We start from the raw sequence: 19,933 nt of genomic DNA on the forward strand, positions 1-19,933 counted from the left end.
CTACCGTTACACAACCATAATACAACCCCAACCTTTACACAGCTATAATATAACACAACCCCAACCTTTACACAACTATAATACAACCCCAACCTTTACACAACTATAACACAACCCCAACCGTTACACAACTATAATACAACACAACCCCAACCTTTACACAACTATAATACAACCCCAACCTTTACACAACTATAACACAACCCCAACCTTTACACAACTATAATACAACCCCAACCTTTACACAACCACAACCTTTACATAACTATAATACAAACTTTACACAACTATAATACAACCCCAACCATTACACAACTATAATACAACCCCAACCACAACCAATACACAACTATAATACAACGCAACCCCAACCTTTACACAACCACAACCTTTACATAACTATAACACAACCCCAACCAATACACAACTATAATACAACACAACCACAACCTTTACACAACTATAATACAACACAACCACAACCTTTACACAACTATAATACAACACAACCACAACCATGACACAACTATAATACAAACTTTTTTTAAACAACCCCAACACAACCATTCGTCATAATCTTAACTCACAACGTTCAATGAGTCACAGGTTTGTCAGTCATCTGAAAATGTCACTTACGATGACTTCCCGCTTCCTGTGGCCCCCATGATAGCGTTCAGTCCTGGTTTCATCAGACCGCTGTAGAGACAGGAAACAAACGTCTGTTAGTGCTGAGCCCCAGCAGATACTCTCCAGGAGAACGGTTGGCAGTTGGTTATTATTCAAAACCTCTATATGATAGTAATTCTAATATAATAGGAATATATGTTATTTAGCTGACGCTTATATATCAAATCAAAGTTTATTTGTCACGTGCTGAACACAACAGGTGTAGTAGACCTTACAGTGAAATGCTGAATACAACAGGTGTAGTAGACCTTACAGTGAGATGCAGAATACAACAGGTGTAGTTAAACCTCACAGTGAAATGCTGAATACAACAGGTGTAGTAGACCTCACAGTGAAATGCTGAATACAACAGGTGTAGTAGACCTTACAGTGAAATGCTGAATACAACAGGTGTAGTAGACCTTACAGTGAAATGCCGAATACAACAGGTGTAGTAGACCTTACAGTGAAATGCTGAATACAACAGGTGTAGTAGACCTCACAGTGAAATGCCGAATACAACAGGTGTAGGTAGACCTCATAGTGAAATGATGAATACAACAGGTGTAGGTAGACCTCACAGTGAAATGCTGAATACAACAGGTGTAGGTAGACCTCACAGTGAAATGCTGAATACAACAGGCGTAGTAGACCTCACAGTGAAATGCTGAATACAACAGGTGTAGTAGACCTTACAGTGAAATGCTGAATACAACAGGTGTAGTAGACCTTACAGTGAAATGCTGAATACAACAGGTGTAGTAGACCTTACAGTGAAATGCTGAATACAACAGGTGTAGTAGACCTTACAGTGAAATGCTGAATAAAACAGGTGTAGTAGACCTTACAGTGAAATGCTGAATACAACAGGTGTAGTAGATCTTACAGTGAAATGCTGAATACAACAGGTGTAGTAGACCTTACAGTGAAATGCCGAATACAACCGGTGTAGTAGACCTTACAGTGAAATGCTGAATACAACAGGTTTAGGTAGACCTCACAGTGAAATGATGAATACAACAGGTGTAGGTAGACCTCACAGTGAAATGCTGAATACAACAGGTGTAGGTAGACCTCACAGTGAAATGCTGAATACAACAGGCGTAGTAGACCTCACAGTGAAATGCTGAATACAACAGGTGTAGTAGACCTTACAGTGAAATGCTGAATACAACAGGTGTAGTAGACCTTACAGTGAAATGATGAATACAACAGGTGTAGTAGACCTTACAGTGAAATGCTGAATACAACAGGTGTAGTAGACCTCACAGTGAAATGATGAATACAACAGGTGTAGGTAGACCTCACAGTGAAATGATGAATACAACAGGTGTAGGTAGACCTCACAGTGAAATGCTGAATACAACAGGTGTAGTAGACCTTACAGTGAAATGCTGAATACAACAGGTGTAGTAGACCTTACAGTGAAATGCTGAATACAACAGGTGTAGTAGACCTTACAGTGAAATGCTGAATACAACAGGTGTAGTAGACCTTACAGTGAAATGCTGAATACAACAGGTGTAGTAGACCTTACAGTGAAATGCTGAATACAACAGGTGTAGTAGACCTCACAGTGAAATGCTGAATACAACAGGTGTAGTAGACCTCACAGTGAAATGCTGAATACAACAGGTGTAGTAGACCTTACAGTGAAATGCTGAATACAACAGGTGTAGTAGACCTTACAGTGAAATGCTGAATACAACAGGTGTAGTTAAACCTCACAGTGAAATGCTGAATACAACAGGTGTAGTAGACCTCACAGTGAAATGCTGAATACAACAGGTGTAGTAGACCTTACAGTGAGATGCTGAATACTACAGGTGTAGTTAAACCTCACAGTGAAATGCTGAATACAACAGGTGTAGTAGACCTCACAGTGAAATGCTGAATACAACAGGTGTAGTAGACCTTACAGTGAAATGCTGAATACAACAGGTGTAGTAGACCTTACAGTGAAATGCCGAATACAACCGGTGTAGTAGACCTTACAGTGAAATGCTGAATACAACAGGTTTAGGTAGACCTTACAGTGAAATGCTGAATACAACAGGTGTAGTAGACCTCACAGTGAAATGCTGAATACAACAGGTGTAGTAGACCTTACAGTGAAATGCTGAATACAACAGGTGTAGTAGACCTTACAGTGAAATGCTGAATACAACAGGTGTAGTGGACCTTACAGTGAAATGCTGAATACAACAGGTTTAGGTAGACCTCACAGTGAAATGATGAATACAACAGGTGTAGTAGACCTCACAGTGAAATGCTGAATACAACAGGTGTAGTAGACCTCACAGTGAAATGCTGAATACAACAGGTGTAGTACACCTCACAGTGAAATGCTGAATACAACAGGTGTAGTAGACCTCACAGTGAAATGCTGAATACAACAGGTGTAGTACACCTCACAGTGAAATGCTGAATACAACAGGTGTAGTAGACCTCACAGTGAAATGCTGAATACAACAGGTGTAGTAGACCTTACAGTGAAATGCTGAATTACAACAGGCTCTAACCAATGACTAATACGTACATTTTATGTCCTGGAAATCCTATCTACTACGTCGGTGTTGTCACTCTGCTCTACCAACTGACCTACAGAGGACAATATCACATTCATAACATCATAACAGAACAATATTTGATGCCCTCAAATAATATTTTTATGGTTTATTTCTAGCGACGTAACGTGTTTATAACACATCTATAACATGACATAGCAGTCCAGCTAAAGCATCACTAGGTTGTTCTGTTGGATATGCTTTCTCGTGCAGAGCGATTAACTGCCGCTTAAACGTGTCAATGAACTACAATGACCATAATCCATTGCGTCAGTATTCTGTGCGGCTCAGACAGACCAGAGAAGACTGAATCTGCAATAGGTAAGCAGCTTGGTAGGATTTCCAGGACATAAAATGTACGTATTAGTCATTGGTTAGAGCCTGTTGCAAAGCGAGAGGTTTCAATCTCTCCAAAAATCTGTTCAAAATCAGCCCAATGCGTTTCTGTGGGCTTATTTTGGGCTCCTATTGTTAGGGGGGAGACATGAGCATCTTGTCATTATATACAGATCTCTGGATGGATCCACTTTTACCCCTGTTATGTTAGATACACACAGACCAGATATACCATCAAACAACAAGAGAGAGGGATCCACTTTTACCCCTGTTATGTTAGATACACACAGACCAGATATACCATCTAACAACAAGAGAGAGGAATCCACTTTTACCCCTGTTATGTTAGATACACACAAACCAGATATACCATCTAACAACAAGAGAGAGGGATCCACTGTTATGTTAGATACACACAGACCAGATACACCATATAACAACAAGAGAGAGGAATACAGAGTTACTATGCCACATCTACTTTGAAGAAGTAGTAATGATTACTACAGACAGGTGATTACTACAGACAGGTGAATAGTACAGACAGGTGATTACTACAGACAGGTGATTACTACAGACAGGTGAATAGTACAGACAGGTGATTACTACAGACAGGTGATTACTACAGACAGGTGAATAGTACAGACAGGTGATTACTACAGACAGGTGATTACTACAGACAGGTGAATAGTACAGACAGGTGATTACTACAGACAGGTGAATATTACAGACAGGTGATTACTACAGACAGGTGATTACTACAGACAGGTGAATAGTACAGACAGGTGATTACTACAGACAGGTGAATAGTACAGACAGGTGATTACTACAGACAGGTGAATACTACAGACAGGTGAATACTACAGACAGGTGAACACTACAGACAGGTGAATAGTACAGACAGGTGATTACTACAGACAGGTGAATAGTACAGACAGGTGATTACTACAGACAGGTGAATACTACAGACAGGTGATTACTACAGACAGGTGAATAGTACAGACAGGTGAATACCACAGACAGGTGATTACTACAGACAGGTGATTACTACAGACAGGTGATTACTACAGAGAGTATGGAAACACATGTCGCTGTAGGTAGGGTGCATATAATGAGGTTTATCAGGTGATGTTGTGGTGTTGCTGTAGGTAGGGTGTATATAATGGGGTATATCAGGTGATGTTGTAGGTAGGGTGTATATAATGGGGTATATCAGGTGATGTTGCTGTAGGTAGGGGGTGTATAATGAGGTATATCAGGTGATGTTGCTGTAGGTAGGGAGTGTATAATGAGGTATATCAGGTGATGTTGTGATGTCGCTGTAGGTAGGGTGCATATAATGGGGTATATCAGGTGATGTTGTGGTGTTGCTGTAGGTAGGGAGTATATAATGGGGTATATCAGGTGATGTTGTAGGTAGGGTGTATATAATGGGGTATATCAGGTGATGTTGCTGTAGGTAGGGGGTGTATAATGGGGTATATCAGGTGATGTTGTGGTGTTGCTGTAGGTAGGGTGTATATAATGGGGTATATCAGGTGATGTTGTAGGTAGGGTGTATATAATGGGGTATATCAGGTGATGTTGTAGGTAGGGAGTATATAATGAGGTATATCAGGTGATGTTGTTGTAGGTAGGGAGTATACAATGGGGTATATCAGGTGATGTTGCTGTATGTAGGGAGTATATAATGAGGTATATCAGGTGATGTTGTTGTAGGTAGGGAGTATATAATGGGGTATATCAGGTGATGTTGCTGTAGGTAGGGAGTATATAATGGGGTATATCAGGTGATGTTGCTGTAGGTAGGGGGTGTATAATGGGGTATATCAGGTGATGTTGCTGTAGGTAGGGTGTATAAATGGGGTATATCAGGTGATGTTGCTGTAGGTAGGGTGTATATAATGGGGTATATCAGGTGATGTTGTAGGTAGGGTGTATATAATGGGGTATATCAGGTGATGTTGTGATGTTGCTGTAGGTAGGGAGTATATAATGGGGTATATCAGGTGATGTTGCTGTAGGTAGGGAGTATATAATGGGGTATATCAGGTGATGTTGCTGTAGGTAGGGGGTGTATAATGGGGTATATCAGGTGATGTTGTTGTAGGTAAGGAGTATATAATGAGGTATATCAGGTGATGTTGCTGTAGGTAGGGAGTATATAATGGGGTATATCAGGTGATGTTGTAGGTAGGGTGTATATAATGGGGTATATCAGGTGATGTTGCTGTAGGTAGGGGGTGTATAATGGGGTATATCAGGTGATGTTGTGGTGTTGCTGTAGGTAGGGTGTATATAATGAGGTATATAAGGTGATGTTGTAGGTAGGGTGTATATAATGGGGTATATCAGGTGATGTTGTAGGTAGGGAATATATAATGAGGTATATCAGGTGATGTTGTTGTAGGTAGGGAGTATACAATGGGGTATATCAGGTGATGTTGCTGTATGTAGGGAGTATATAATGAGGTATATCAGGTGATGTTGTTGTAGGTAGGGAGTATATAATGGGGTATATCAGGTGATGTTGCTGTAGGTAGGGAGTATATAATGGGGTATATCAGGTGATGTTGCTGTAGGTAGGGGGTGTATAATGGGGTATATCAGGTGATGTTGCTGTAGGTAGGGTGTATATAATGGGGTATATCAGGTGATGTTGCTGTAGGCAGGGTGTATATAATGGGGTATATCAGGTGATGTTGTAGGTAGGGTGTATATAATTGGGTATATCAGGTGATGTTGTGATGTTGCTGTAGGTAGGGAGTATATAATGGGGTATATCAGGTGATGTTGCTGTAGGTAGGGAGTATATAATGGGGTATATCAGGTGATGTTGCTGTAGGTAGGGGGTGTATAATGGGGTATATCAGGTGATGTTGTTGTAGGTAAGGAGTATATAATGAGGTATATCAGGTGATGTTGCTGTAGGTAGGGAGTATATAATGGGGTATATCAGGTGATGTTGTAGGTAGGGTGTATATAATGGGGTATATCAGGTGATGTTGCTGTAGGTAGGGGGTGTATAATGGGGTATATCAGGTGATGTTGTGGTGTTGCTGTAGGTAGGGAGTATATAATGGGGTATATCAGGTGATGTTGCTGTATGTAGGGAGTATATAATGAGGTATATCAGGTGATGTTGTTGTAGGTAGGGAGTATATAATGGGGTATATCAGGTGATGTTGCTGTAGGTAGGGAGTATATAATGGGGTATATCAGGTGATGTTGCTGTAGGTAGGGGGTGTATAATGGGGTATATCAGGTGATGTTGTAGGTAGGGTGTATATAATGGGGTATATCAGGTGATGTTGTGATGTTGCTGTAGGTAGGGAGTATATAATGGGGTATATCAGGTGATGTTGCTGTAGGTAGGGTGTATATAATGGGGTATATCAGGTGATGTTGTAGGTAGGGGGTGTATAATGGGGTATATCAGGTGATGTTGTGGTGTTGCTGTAGGTAGGGTGTATATAATGGGGTATATCAGGTGATGTTGTAGGTAGGGTGTATATAATGGGGTATATCAGGTGATGTTGCTGTATGTAGGGAGTATATAATGAGTTATATCAGGTGATGTTGTGATGTTGCTGTAGGTAGGGTGTATATAATGGGGTATATCAGTTGATGTTGCTGTAGGTAGGGAGTATATAATGGGGTATATCAGGTGATGTTGCTGTATGTAGGGAGTATATAATGAGGTATATCAGGTGACGTTGCTGTAGGTAGGGTGTATATAATGGGGTATATCAGGTGATGTTGCTGTAGGTAGGGAGTATATAATGGGGTATATCAGGTGATGTTGCTGTAGGTAGGGAGTATATAATGGGGTATATCAGGTGATGTTGCTGTAGGTAGGGTGTATATAATGGGGTATATCAGGTGATGTTGTAGGTAGGGTGTATATAATGGGGTATATCAGGTGATGTTGTGATGTTGCTGTAGGTAGGGAGTATATAATGGGGTATATCAGGTGATGTTGCTGTAGGTAGGGAGTATATAATGGGGTATATCAGGCGATGTTGCTGTAGGTAGGGAGTATATAATGAGGTATATCAGGTGATGTTGTTGTAGGTAGGGAGTATATAATGGGGTATATCAGGTGATGTTGCTGTAGGTAGGGAGTATATAATGAGGTATTTCAGGTGATGTTCACCTCTCACACAAATTTGTATTCGAATACCTATACTAACAAACTATATACTACATCCTTAATTAGTATATACTACATACTGTATACTATTAATTTATTTTAGTATACTGTAAACGAATGGTATCCATTCAGTTGAGCTTCACCTGTCTGCCGGAAGTTGATGCAGTTGCCATGCAACTTTTTGCTAGCTTGTTAGCATAACAAATGACTAGCTAGACATCTAATGACTTCATGCTAGCTTGTTAGCATAACAAATGACTAGCTAGACATCTAATGACTTCATGCTAGCTTGTTAGCATAAAAAATGACTAGCTAGACATCTTATGACTTCATTAAACATGTCCGTTGAGAACGCTCAACGACTATAACACTTAGCTAAGATAAGATGGATGTCAATACTTAGCTAAGCTAAGAATGAAGTCAATAAACATTGGGTTGTTAGTTAGATAGGATATAGCTAACATACTGGCAAGTTCAAAGTGTTAGTAGCCAAATAACATTAATGGAACATACAAGCAACTGCTGTATGTTGCTCTCTTTGGGGATTTCGAGGACCATCCCCCTCTTTCTGCACCATCCCCCTCTCTCTCACCCCCTACCAACAGGCTCTGTTAGGCAGGTCATAAATTCCTAGAGGAGTTCTCTCATCATGGCCAGAGCATAAGGGAGAGTGAGTTTTCATAGAGAAAACAAAGGAACTTCTTCCACATGACAGAACTTGAGAACTGAACAATATTCATGCTCTGGAGAATGTGTAAACGGTCTGTGAAGTAGCTAGCTACAAACTGGTCCGTTTTGTACAATTTTGTGAAACTCATGAGAGAGTTTGAGTTTATTTTTATTTTTACAGGGACAGTGCACATTAATCAACATATAATACAATACAGCCACATTACCATAACTCTGTTTATACAAGAGTCTCAGTTGTAAGGCTTGCATCTAATTGTTGTATAAAATGAATGAGTAAAGATGAAGCTATTTGTGAAATTATGTCATGTGATTTTAACATCTCTTAGGGTCTGTGGGAAGCTAGCGTCCCACCTGGCCAACATCCAGTGAAATTGAGCGCCAAATTCAAAAACAGAAATACTCATTATAAAAATGCATAAACCTACCAATGTTATACATCGGCTTAAAGATTAACTTCTTGTTAATCCAACAGCTGTGTCAGATTTCAAAAAGGCTTTATTTTTTTTTTGTACCTTTATTTAACCAGGCAAGTCAGTTAAGAACACATTCTTATTTTCAATGACAGCCTGGGAACAGTGGGTTAACTGCCTGTTCAGGGGCAGAACGACAGATGTCAGCTCGGGGGTTTGAACTTGCAACCTTCCGGTTACTAGTCCAACACTCTAACCACTAGGCTACCCTGCCGCCCCTTTACGGTGAAAGCATACCGTGCGATTATCTGAGAACAGCGCCCAGCAGACAAATCATTACAACCAGTTACCAGCCAAGTAGAGGAGTTACAAAAGTCAGAAATAGCGATAAAATTAATCACTTACCTTTGAAGATCTTCATATGGTTGCACTCACAAGACTCCCATTTACTCAATAAATGCTTGTTTTGTTTCGATAAATCCCTCTTTATATCCAAAAACCTCTGTTTTCTTGGCTTGTTTTGTTCAGTAATCCAAAGGCTTAAAGGCAGTCAAAACAGGCAGACGAAAAATCCGACAAGTATCAGTAAAATTCGTAGAAACATGTCAAATGATGTTTATAATCAATCCTAGGGGTTGTTTTTAGTCATAATAATCAATAATATTTCAACCGGACAAAAGCTTCGTGTCACGTTCTGACCTTTATTTCCTTTGTTTTGTCATTATTTAGGATGATCAGGGCGTGAGTTGGGGTGGGCAGTCTATGTTTGTTTTTCTATGATTTGGGGATTTCTATGTTTCTCAATCAGAGGCAGGTGTCATTAGTTGTCTCTGATTGAGAATCATACTTATGTAGCCTGGGTTGCACTGTTTGTTTGTGGGTGATTGTCTATGTTGATTGCTTGTTTCAGCGCAGTTCGCATTAGCTTCACAGTTGTTATTTCGTTTATTGTTTTTGTATAGTGTTTCAGTGTTCAGTGTTTTCTTTATTAAAATTAATGATGAACACATACCACGCCGCATTTTGGTCCTCCGATCCATCTCGCCTCTCCTCTTCAGATGAAGAGGAGGACGACCGTGACACTTCGTCAATATAAAAGGAAAACAAGAAAGGTAAGCTCGCAGGAAAAAGCTTTGTGAACACTGCATGGTCCACTCATTCAGAGAGACTCCCTCATTTTTCAGAATACAAGCCTGAAACAATTTCTAAATACTGCTGACATCTAGTGGCAGTAAACAGTAAATCCAGGGAGTACCCCTCTTTCTGCACCATCCCCCTCTCACTATATAGGGAATATAATGCCAATGGGCCCTGGTCAGTAGTAGTGCACTACATAGGGAATATAATGCCATTTGGCCCTGGAAAAATTTGTGCACTATATAGGGAATATAATTCCAATGGGCCCTGGTCAAACGTAGTGCACTAAAAAGGGAATTTATTCTTATGTTTCATTCTTTATTTATGCAGGTTAAACCCCATTGAGACCAGGGTCTCTTTCTGAAAGGTGCCCCGATCACAGCAATTCAACACCAATTACAATGGAAGATAAAACATCAATCAATACAAAACACAACAGAAAAACTGTTACATTCCTCAGCTATGTGGTCCTTCGTAATAAACACCCTAAGCTGCCTGAGCTGCACCAGAACATCCAATCATAATGAGTTCTGCAAATTGTTCCAGCAGGCGCATTAAAACTAAAAGCGGATTTACCTAATTTGGCGCAGACCCAAGGAACCTCAAGATTTAACCAACCCTAGGAATGTGGTTGGTAACTCATGTTTTATTCTTCAACAATGTAGTTAGGTAAGTTGTAAACTTGTGTAGTAGAACTCTGTAAACAAAAATAGAATAGTGAAGTGATCTAGAGGACTTTAATGAGGACCAGCCAACCTTTAGATACAGGATCAGTATTAAAACTGAGGACCAGCCAACCTTTAGATACAGGATGTAGTGATGAGTATTAAACCTGAGGACCAGCCAACCTTTAGATACAGGATGTAGTGATGAGTATTAAACCTGAGGACCAGCCAACCTTTAGATACAGGATGTAGTGATGAGTATTAAACCTGAGGACCAGCCAACCTTTAGATACAGGATGTAGTGATGAATATTAAACCTGAGGACCAGCCAACCTTTAGATACAGGATGTAGTGATGAGTATTAGAACTGTGATAAAGTGAAGGGTGCTGTGGTAAACAGCATCCAAAGGTTTAAGAGTAGTGGCAGCTGAGTTCTGGTATATGGTGTGACCAGTCAAGAACTGTCAGGAAAGTTAACTGTATAATCTGCTTCCCGCTGTTCAGGGAGAAGCAAGATCTATTTTGAATTTTAAAAAAGAAGCCCATTTTAAATCTTATCTTTTTAACTAGCTCATCAGTACCTTATTTAAACATTAAATCCTTGACAATCCAAACGCCCAGATATTTATAGGCAGGAACCCAATTGATGGGAGAACCATTAAATTAACTAATGTAGTCTATCTGAAACATTTATTGCGAGAATTTAGACAACAACATACATGTAGTCTTGCCCATATTATGTACCAGTTTTACACCCACCTGGGGCTTTTTGTAAGGTAACAAAGTCAGATTGCACCTCTAACAACACCTGGTCTACAGTTGGGCCTACGGCATACATAACAGGATCATCTGCATATATATAAACATTACGCATTTTAACAGAGAGACCAATATTATGTATATTACAAGTTAACAGAGAGACCAATGTTATGTATATTACAAGTTAACAGAGAGACCAATATTATGTATATTACAAGTTAACAGAGAGACCAATATTATGTATATTACAAGTTAACAGAGAGACCAATATTATGTATATTACAAGTTAACAGAGAGACCAATGTTATGTATATTACAAGTTAACAGAGAGACCAATATTATGTATATTACAAGTTAACAGAGAGACCAATGTTATGTATATTACAAGTTAACAGAGAGACCAATATTATGTATATTACAAGTTAACAGAGAGACCAATGTTATGTATATTACAAGTTAACAGAGAGACCAATGTTATGTATATTACAAGTTAACAGAGAGACCAATATTATGTATATTACAAGTTAACAGAGAGACCAATATTATGTATATTACAAGTTAACAGAGAGACCAATATTATGTATATTACAAGTTAACAGAGAGACCAATATTATGTATATTACAAGTTAACAGAGAGACCAATATTATGTATATTACAAGTTAACAGAGAGACCAATATTATGTATATTACAAGTTAACAGGGAGACCAATATTATGTATATTACAAGTTAACAGAGAGACCAATATTATGTATATTACAAGTTAACAGAGAGACCAATGTTATGTATATTACAAGTTAACAGAGAGACCAATGTTATGTATATTACAAGTTAACAGAGAGACCAATATTATGTATATTACAAGTTAACAGAGAGACCAATATTATGTATATTACAAGTTAACAGAGAGACCAATATTATGTATATTACAAGTTAACAGAGAGACCAATATTATGTATATTACAAGTTAACAGAGAGACCAATGTTATGTATATTACAAGTTAACAGAGAGACCAATATTATGTATATTACAAGTTAACAGAGAGACCAATATTATGTATATTACAAGTTAACAGAGAGACCAATGTTATTTATATTCTATTTATATTACAAGTTAACAGATATGATTGTATTATTATATTAGCAATATCATTTTGTTTTACGTTACAGTCTTATTCTAAAATCTACATCCCATAATGACAACGCAAAAAAACTGGTTTCTGGAAATGCTTGCAAATGTAACATATTCAGACCCTTTACTCACTTCAACTTACTTTGTTGAAGCACCACCTTTGGCAGCGATTAACAGTCTTCTTGGGTATTACGCTACAAGCTTGGCAGACCTGTATTTGGGGAGTTTCTCTCATTCTTCTCTGCACATAGTAACTGTTAGTAAATCTAGTGTATATTTAGTAACTGTTAGTAAATCTAGTGTATATTTAGTAACTGTTAGTAAATCTAGTGTATATTTAGTAACTGTTAGTAAATCTAGTGTATATTTAGTAACTGTTAGTAAATCTAGTGTATATTTAGTAACTGTTAGTAAATCTAGTGTATATTTAGTAACTGTTAGTAAATCTAGTGTATATTTAGTAACTGTTAGTAAATCTAGTGTATATTTAGTAACTGTTAGTAAATCTAGTGTATATTTAGTAACTGTTAGTAAATCTAGTGTATATTTAGTAACTGTTAGTAAATCTAGTGTATATTTAGTAACTGTTAGTAAATCTAGTGTATATTTAGTAACTGTTAGTAAATCTAGTGTATATTTAGTAACTGTTAGTAAATCTAGTGTATATTTAGTAACTGTTAGTAAATCTAGTGTATATTTAGTAACTGTTAGAAGTTAAAAATAGAACATATCTGTCACGCTCTGTCCTTAGAGAGCCGTTTTATTTCTCTATTTGGTTAGGTCAGGGTGTGATGTGGGGTGGGCATTCTATGTTCTTTATTTCTATGATTTGTGTTTCTATGTTTTGGCCGGGTATGGTTCTCAATCAGGGACAGCTGTCTATCGTTGTCTCTGATTGGGAGTCATACTTAGGCAGCCCTTTTTCCCACCTGTGATTGTGGGTAGTTGACTTGTGTTAGTGGCACTAAGCTTCACGGTTGTTTCTTCGTTTTTTTTGGCCATTTTAAATAAAGGCAAACGTACGCTCACCACGCTGCACTTTGGTCCACTTCTTTCGACGGCCGTGACAATATCGTCACTGATATATTTAGTAAGAGAGAAATATGTAAAATTATTAGAGGCCGGGACTCAATCTGTCTCAATCGTGTTTTGCTATGTACCTTTTTTAAAGGCAATGATTCCCCGTACGCGGAGACCGCATTTCCAGTAAACATGTTGACTCAATCAGAATTTCAAGGCTGCTATATATCCACAGCTGATGGGATTGCATCCAGGCACAGAGAGTAGGCTGAACACACATTATACTGAGTTACATTTCATATGAACAAATCAGTCCATTTAAATGAAATTCATTAGGTCCTAATCTATGGATTTCACATGACTGGGAATACAGATATTCAACTGTTCATCACAGATGCCTAAATAAAGGTAGGGGTGTGGATCAGAAAACCAGTCTGTATCTGGTGTGATCAGACACCAGTCTGTAACTAGTGTGATCAGAAACCAGTCAGTATCTGGTGTGATCAGAAACCAGTCAGTAGCTGGTGTGATCAGAAACCAGTCAGTATCTGGTGTTGATCAGAAACCAGTCAGTATCTGGTGTGGATCAGAAACCAGTCAGTATCTGGTGTGGATCAGAAACCAGTCAGTATCTGGTGTGGATCAGAACACCAGTCAGTATCTGGTGTGGATCAGAAACCAGTCAGTATCTGGTGTGGATCAGAAACCAGTCAGTATCTGGTGTGGATCAGAAACCAGTCAGTATCTGGTGTGGATCAGAAACCACTCAGTATCTGGTGTGATCAGAAACCAGTCAGTATCTGGTGTGGATCAGAAACCAGTCAGTATCTGGTGTGGATCAGAAACCAGTCAGTATCTGGTGTGGATCAGAAACCAGTCAGTATCTGGTGTGGATCAGAAACCAGTCAGTATCTGGTGTGGATCAGAAACCAGTCAGTATCTGGTGTGATCAGAACACCAGTCAGTATCTGGTGTGATCAGAACACCAGTCAGTATCTGGTGTGATCAGAACACCAGTCAGTATCTGGTGTGGATCAGAAACCAGTCAGTATCTGGTGTGGATCAGAAACCAGTCAGTATCTGCTGTGATCAGAAACCAGTCCGTATCTGCTGTGATCAGAAACCAGTCAGTATCTGCTGTGATCAGAAACCAGTCAGTATCTGCTGTGTTCAGAAACCAGTCAGTATCTGGTGTGGATCAGAACACCAGTCGGTATCTGGTGGTATCAGAAACCAAGTCTGTATCTGGTGTGATCAGAACACCAGTCAGTATCTGGTGTGATCAGAACACCAGTCAGTATCTGGCGTGATCAGAACACCAGTCAGTATCTGGTGTGATCAGAACACCAGTCAGTATCTGGTGTGATCAGAAACCAGTCAGAATCTGGTGTGGATCAGAACACCAGTCAGTATCTGGTGTGATCAGAACACCAGTCAGTATCTGGTGTGATCAGAAACCCAGTCTGTATCTGGTATGATCAGAACACCAGTCAGTATCTGGTGTGATCAGAAACCCAGTCAGTATCTGGTGTGATCAGAAACCCAGTAAGTATCTGGTGTGATCAGAACACCAGTCAGTATCTGGTGTGATCAGAACACCAGTCAGTATCTGGTGTGATCAGAAACCCAGTCTGTATCTGGTGTGATCAGAACACCAGTCAGTATCTGGTGTGATCAGAACACCAGTCAGTATCTGGTGTGATCAGAACACCAGTCAGTATCTGGTGTGATCAAAACACCAGTCAGTATCTGGTGTGATCAGAACACCAGTCAGTATCTGGTGTGGATCAGAACACCAGTCAGTATCTGGTGTGATCAGAACACCAGTCAGTATCTGGTGTGATCAGAACACCAGTCAGTATCTGGTGTGATCAGAAACCCAGTCTGTATCTGGTGTGATCAGAACACCAGTCAGTATCTGGTGTGATCAGAACACCAGTCAGTATCTGGTGTGGATCAGAACACCAGTCAGTATCTGGTGTGATCAGAACACCAGTCAGTATCTGGTGTGATCAGAAACCCAGTCAGTATCTGGTGTGATCAGAAACCCAGTCAGTATCTGGTGTGGATCAGAAACCAGTCAGTATCTGGTGTGGATCAGAAACCAGTCAGTATCTGGTGTGATCAGAACACCAGTCAGTATCTGGTGTGATCAGAAACCAGTCAGTATCTGGTGTGGATCAGAACACCAGTCAGTATCTGGTGTGATCAGAACACCAGTCAGTATCTGGTGTGATCAGAACACCAGTCAGTATCTGGTGTGATCAGAACACCAGTCAGTATCTGGTGTGATCAGAAACCCAGTCTGTATCTGGTGTGATCAGAACACCAGTCAGTATCTGGTGTGATCAGAAAACCAGTCTGTATCTGGTGTGATCAGAAACCCAGTCAGTATCTGGTGTGATCAGAACACCAGTCAGTATCTGGTGTGATCAGAACACCAGTCAGTATCTGGTGTGATCAGAACACCAGTCAGTATCTGGCGTGATCAGAACACCAGTCAGTATCTGGTGTGGATCAGTACACCAGTCAGTATCTGGTGTGATCAGAACACCAGTCAGTATCTGGTGTGATCAGAAACCACTCAGTATCTGGTGTGGATCAGAAACCAGTCAGTATCTGGTGTGATTAGAAAACCAGTCTGTATCTGGTGTGATCAGAACACCAGTCAGTATCTGGTGTGGATCAGAACACCAGTCAGTATCTGGTGTGATCAGAACACCAGTCAGTATCTGGTGTGATCAGAACACCAGTCAGTATCTGGTGTGATCAGAACACCATTCAGTATCTGGTGTGATCAGAACACCAGTCAGTATCTGGTGTGATCAGAACACCAGTCAGTATCTGGTGTGATCAGAACACCAGTCAGTATCTGGTGTGATCAGAACACCAGTCAGTATCTGGTGTGATCAGAACACCAGTCAGTATCTGATGTGATCAGAACACCAGTCAGTATCTGGTGTGGATCAGAAACCACTCAGTATCTGGTGTGGATCAGAAACCAGTCAGTATCTGGTGTGATTAGAAAACCAGTCTGTATCTGGTGTGATCAGAACACCAGTCAGTATCTGGTGTGATCAGAACACCAGTCAGTATCTGGTGTGATCAGAACACCAGTCAGTATCTGGTGTGATCAGAACACCAGTCAGTATCTGGTGTGGATCAGAACACCAGTCAGTATCTGGTGTGGATCAGAACACCAGTCAGTATCTGGTGTGGATCAGAACACCAGTCAGTATCTGGTGTGATCAGAACACCAGTCAGTATCTGGTGTGATCAGAACACCAGTCAGTATCTGGTGTGATCAGAACACCAGTCAGTATCTGGTGTGATCAGAAACCCAGTCAGTATCTGGTGTGATCAGAAACCCAGTCAGTATCTGGTGTGGATCAGAAACCAGTCAGTATCTGGTGTGGATCAGAACACCAGTCGGTATCTGGTGGTATCAGAAACCCAGTCTGTATCTGGTGTGATCAGAACACCAGACAGTATCTGGTGTGATCAGAACACCAGTCAGTATCTGGCGTGATCAGAACACCAGTCAGTATCTGGTGTGATCAGAACACCAGTCAGTATCTGGTGTGATCAGAACACCAGTCAGTATCTGGTGTGGATCAGAAACCCAGTCTGTATCTGGTATGATCAGAACACCAGTCAGTATCTGGTGTGATCAGAACACCAGTCAGTATCTGGTGTGATCAGAAACCCAGTCAGTATCTGGTGTGATCAGAAACCCAGTCAGTATCTGGTGTGGATCAGAAACCAGTCAGTATCTGGTGTGATCAGAACACCAGTCAGTATCTGGTGTGATCAGAAACCAGTCAGTATCTGGTGTGGATCAGTACACCAGTCAGTATCTGGTGTGATCAGAACACCAGTCAGTATCTGGTGTGATCAGAAACCACTCAGTATCTGGTGTGGATCAGAAACCAGTCAGTATCTGGTGTGATTAGGAAACCAGTCTGTATCTGGTGTGATCAGAACACCAGTCAGTATCTGGTGTGATCAGAACACCAGTCAGTATCTGGTGTGATCAGAACACCAGTCATTATCTGGTGTGATCAGAAACCCAGTCAGTATCTGGTGTGATCAGCAACCCAGTCAGTATCTGGTGTGGATCAGAAACCAGTCAGTATCTGGTGTGATCAGAACACCAGTCAGTATCTGGTGTGATCAGAAACCAGTCAGTATCTGGTGTGGATCAGAACACCAGTCAGTATCTGGTGTGATCAGAACACCAGTCAGTATCTGGTGTGATCAGAACACCAGTCAGTATCTGGTGTGATCAGAAACCCAGTCTGTATCTGGTGTGATCAGAACACCAGTCAGTATCTGGTGTGATCAGAAAACCAGTCTGTATCTGGTGTGATCAGAAACCCAGTCAGTATCTGGTGTGATCAGAACACCAGTCAGTATCTGGTGTGATCAGAACACCAGTCAGTATCTGGTGTGATCAGAACACCAGTCAGTATCTGGCGTGGATCAGTACACCAGTCAGTATCTGGTGTGATCAGAACACCAGTCAGTATCTGGTGTGATCAGAAACCACTCAGTATCTGGTGTGGATCAGAAACCAGTCAGTATCTGGTGTGGATCAGAACACCAGTCAGTATCTGGTGTGATCAGAACACCAGTCAGTATCTGGTGTGATCAGAACACCAGTCAGTATCTGGTGTGATCAGAACACCAGTCAGTATCTGGTGTGATCAGAAACCAGTCAGTATCTGGTGTGGATCAGAACACCAGTCAGTATCTGGTGTGATCAGAACACCAGTCAGTATCTGGTGTGATCAGAACACCAGTCAGTATCTGGTGTGATCAGAAACCCAGTCTGTATCTGGTGTGATCAGAACACCAGTCAGTATCTGGCGTGATCAGAACACCAGTCAGTATCTGGTGTGATCAGAACACCAGTCAGTATCTGGTGTGATCAGAAACCAGTCAGTATCTGGTGTGGATCAGAACACCAGTCAGTATCTGGTGTGATCAATACACCAGTCAGTATCTGGTGTGATCAGAAACCCAGTCTGTATCTGGTGTGATCAGAACACCAGTCAGTATCTGGTGTGATCAGAAAACCAGTCTGTATCTGGTGTGATCAGAAACCCAGTCAGTATCTGGTGTGATCAGAACACCAGTCAGTATCTGGTGTGATCAGAACACCAGTCAGTATCTGGTGTGATCAGAACACCAGTCAGTATCTGGTGTGATCAGAACACCAGTCAGTATCTGGTGTGATCAGAACACCAGTCAGTATCTGGTGTGATCAGAAACCCAGTCAGTATCTGGTGTGGATCAGAAACCAGTCAGTATCTGGTGTGATCAGCAACCCAGTCAGTATCTGGTGTGATCAGAAACCAGTCAGTATCTGGTGTGGATCAGAAACCAGTCAGTATCTGGTGTGGATCAGAACACCAGTCAGTATCTGGTGTGGATCAGAACACCAGTCAGTATCTGGTGTGATCAGAACACCAGTCAGTATCTGGTGTGGATCAGAACACCAGTCAGTATCTGGTGTGGATCAGAACACCAGTCAGTATCTGGTGTGGATCAGAACACCAGTCAGTATCTGGTGAGCATCAGAAACCCAGTCAATATCTGATGTGGATCAGAACACCAGTCTGTATCTGGTTCTGGTATCAGATAACCGTTCAAAAATAAAACTGGCATCACAATGGGCCTCAGGATGAAATTGCCTCACAACATGCCTCAGGATGAAATTGCCTCACAATGGGCCTCAGGATGAAATGGCCTCACAATGGGCCTCAGGATGAAATGGCCTCACAATGGGCCTCAAGATGGAATGGCCTCACAATGGGCCTCAGAATGAAATGGCCTCACAATGGGCCTCAGAATGAAATGGCCTCACAATGGGCCTCAGGATGAAATGGCCTCACAATGGGCCTCAGGATGAAATGGCCTCACAATGGGCCTCAGGATGAAAGGGCCTCACAATGGGCCTCCGGATGAAATGGTCTCACAATGGGCCTCAGGATGAAATGGCCTCACAATGGGCCTCAGGATGAAATGGCCTCACAATGGGCCTCAGGATCTCATCACAGTATTTTTGTGCATTCAAAATTTTCCATCGATAAAATGCAATTGTATTCGTTGTCCGTAGCTTATGTCTGCCCATAACATAACCCCACCGCCACCATGGGGCACTCTGTTCACAACGCTGACATCAGCAAGCCGCTCTCCTACACGACGCCATACACGTGGTCTGCGGTTGTGAGGCCGGTTGGACGTACTGCCAAATTCTCTAAAACAATGTTGGAGGTGGCTCGGGTGAACATTCCTGCAGTCAGCATGCCAATTGCACACTCCATCAAAACTTATGGCATTGTGTTGTTGTGACAAAACCGCACATTTTAGAGTGGCCTTTTATTGTCCCCCAGCACA

At 40.9% G+C, this 19,933-nt stretch overlaps 1 protein-coding gene across 2 annotated transcripts in view; it reads right to left on the reverse strand.

The window, feature by feature from the left end:
- LOC109881159 (broad substrate specificity ATP-binding cassette transporter ABCG2-like) overlaps positions 1–19,933 on the reverse strand; it is a 50,963-nt gene that overhangs the window by 20,926 nt on the left and 10,104 nt on the right. For both annotated transcript variants that reach the window (XM_031791629.1, XM_031791628.1), the window contains exon 3: positions 637–696. In XM_031791629.1, coding sequence (XP_031647489.1) covers positions 637–696 — 60 coding nt within the window. The remainder of the gene's footprint in view (positions 1–636; positions 697–19,933) is intronic.

Source organism: Oncorhynchus kisutch, linkage group LG16 (assembly GCF_002021735.2).
Source record: "Oncorhynchus kisutch isolate 150728-3 linkage group LG16, Okis_V2, whole genome shotgun sequence".
Lineage (NCBI taxonomy): Eukaryota > Metazoa > Chordata > Actinopteri > Salmoniformes > Salmonidae > Oncorhynchus > Oncorhynchus kisutch.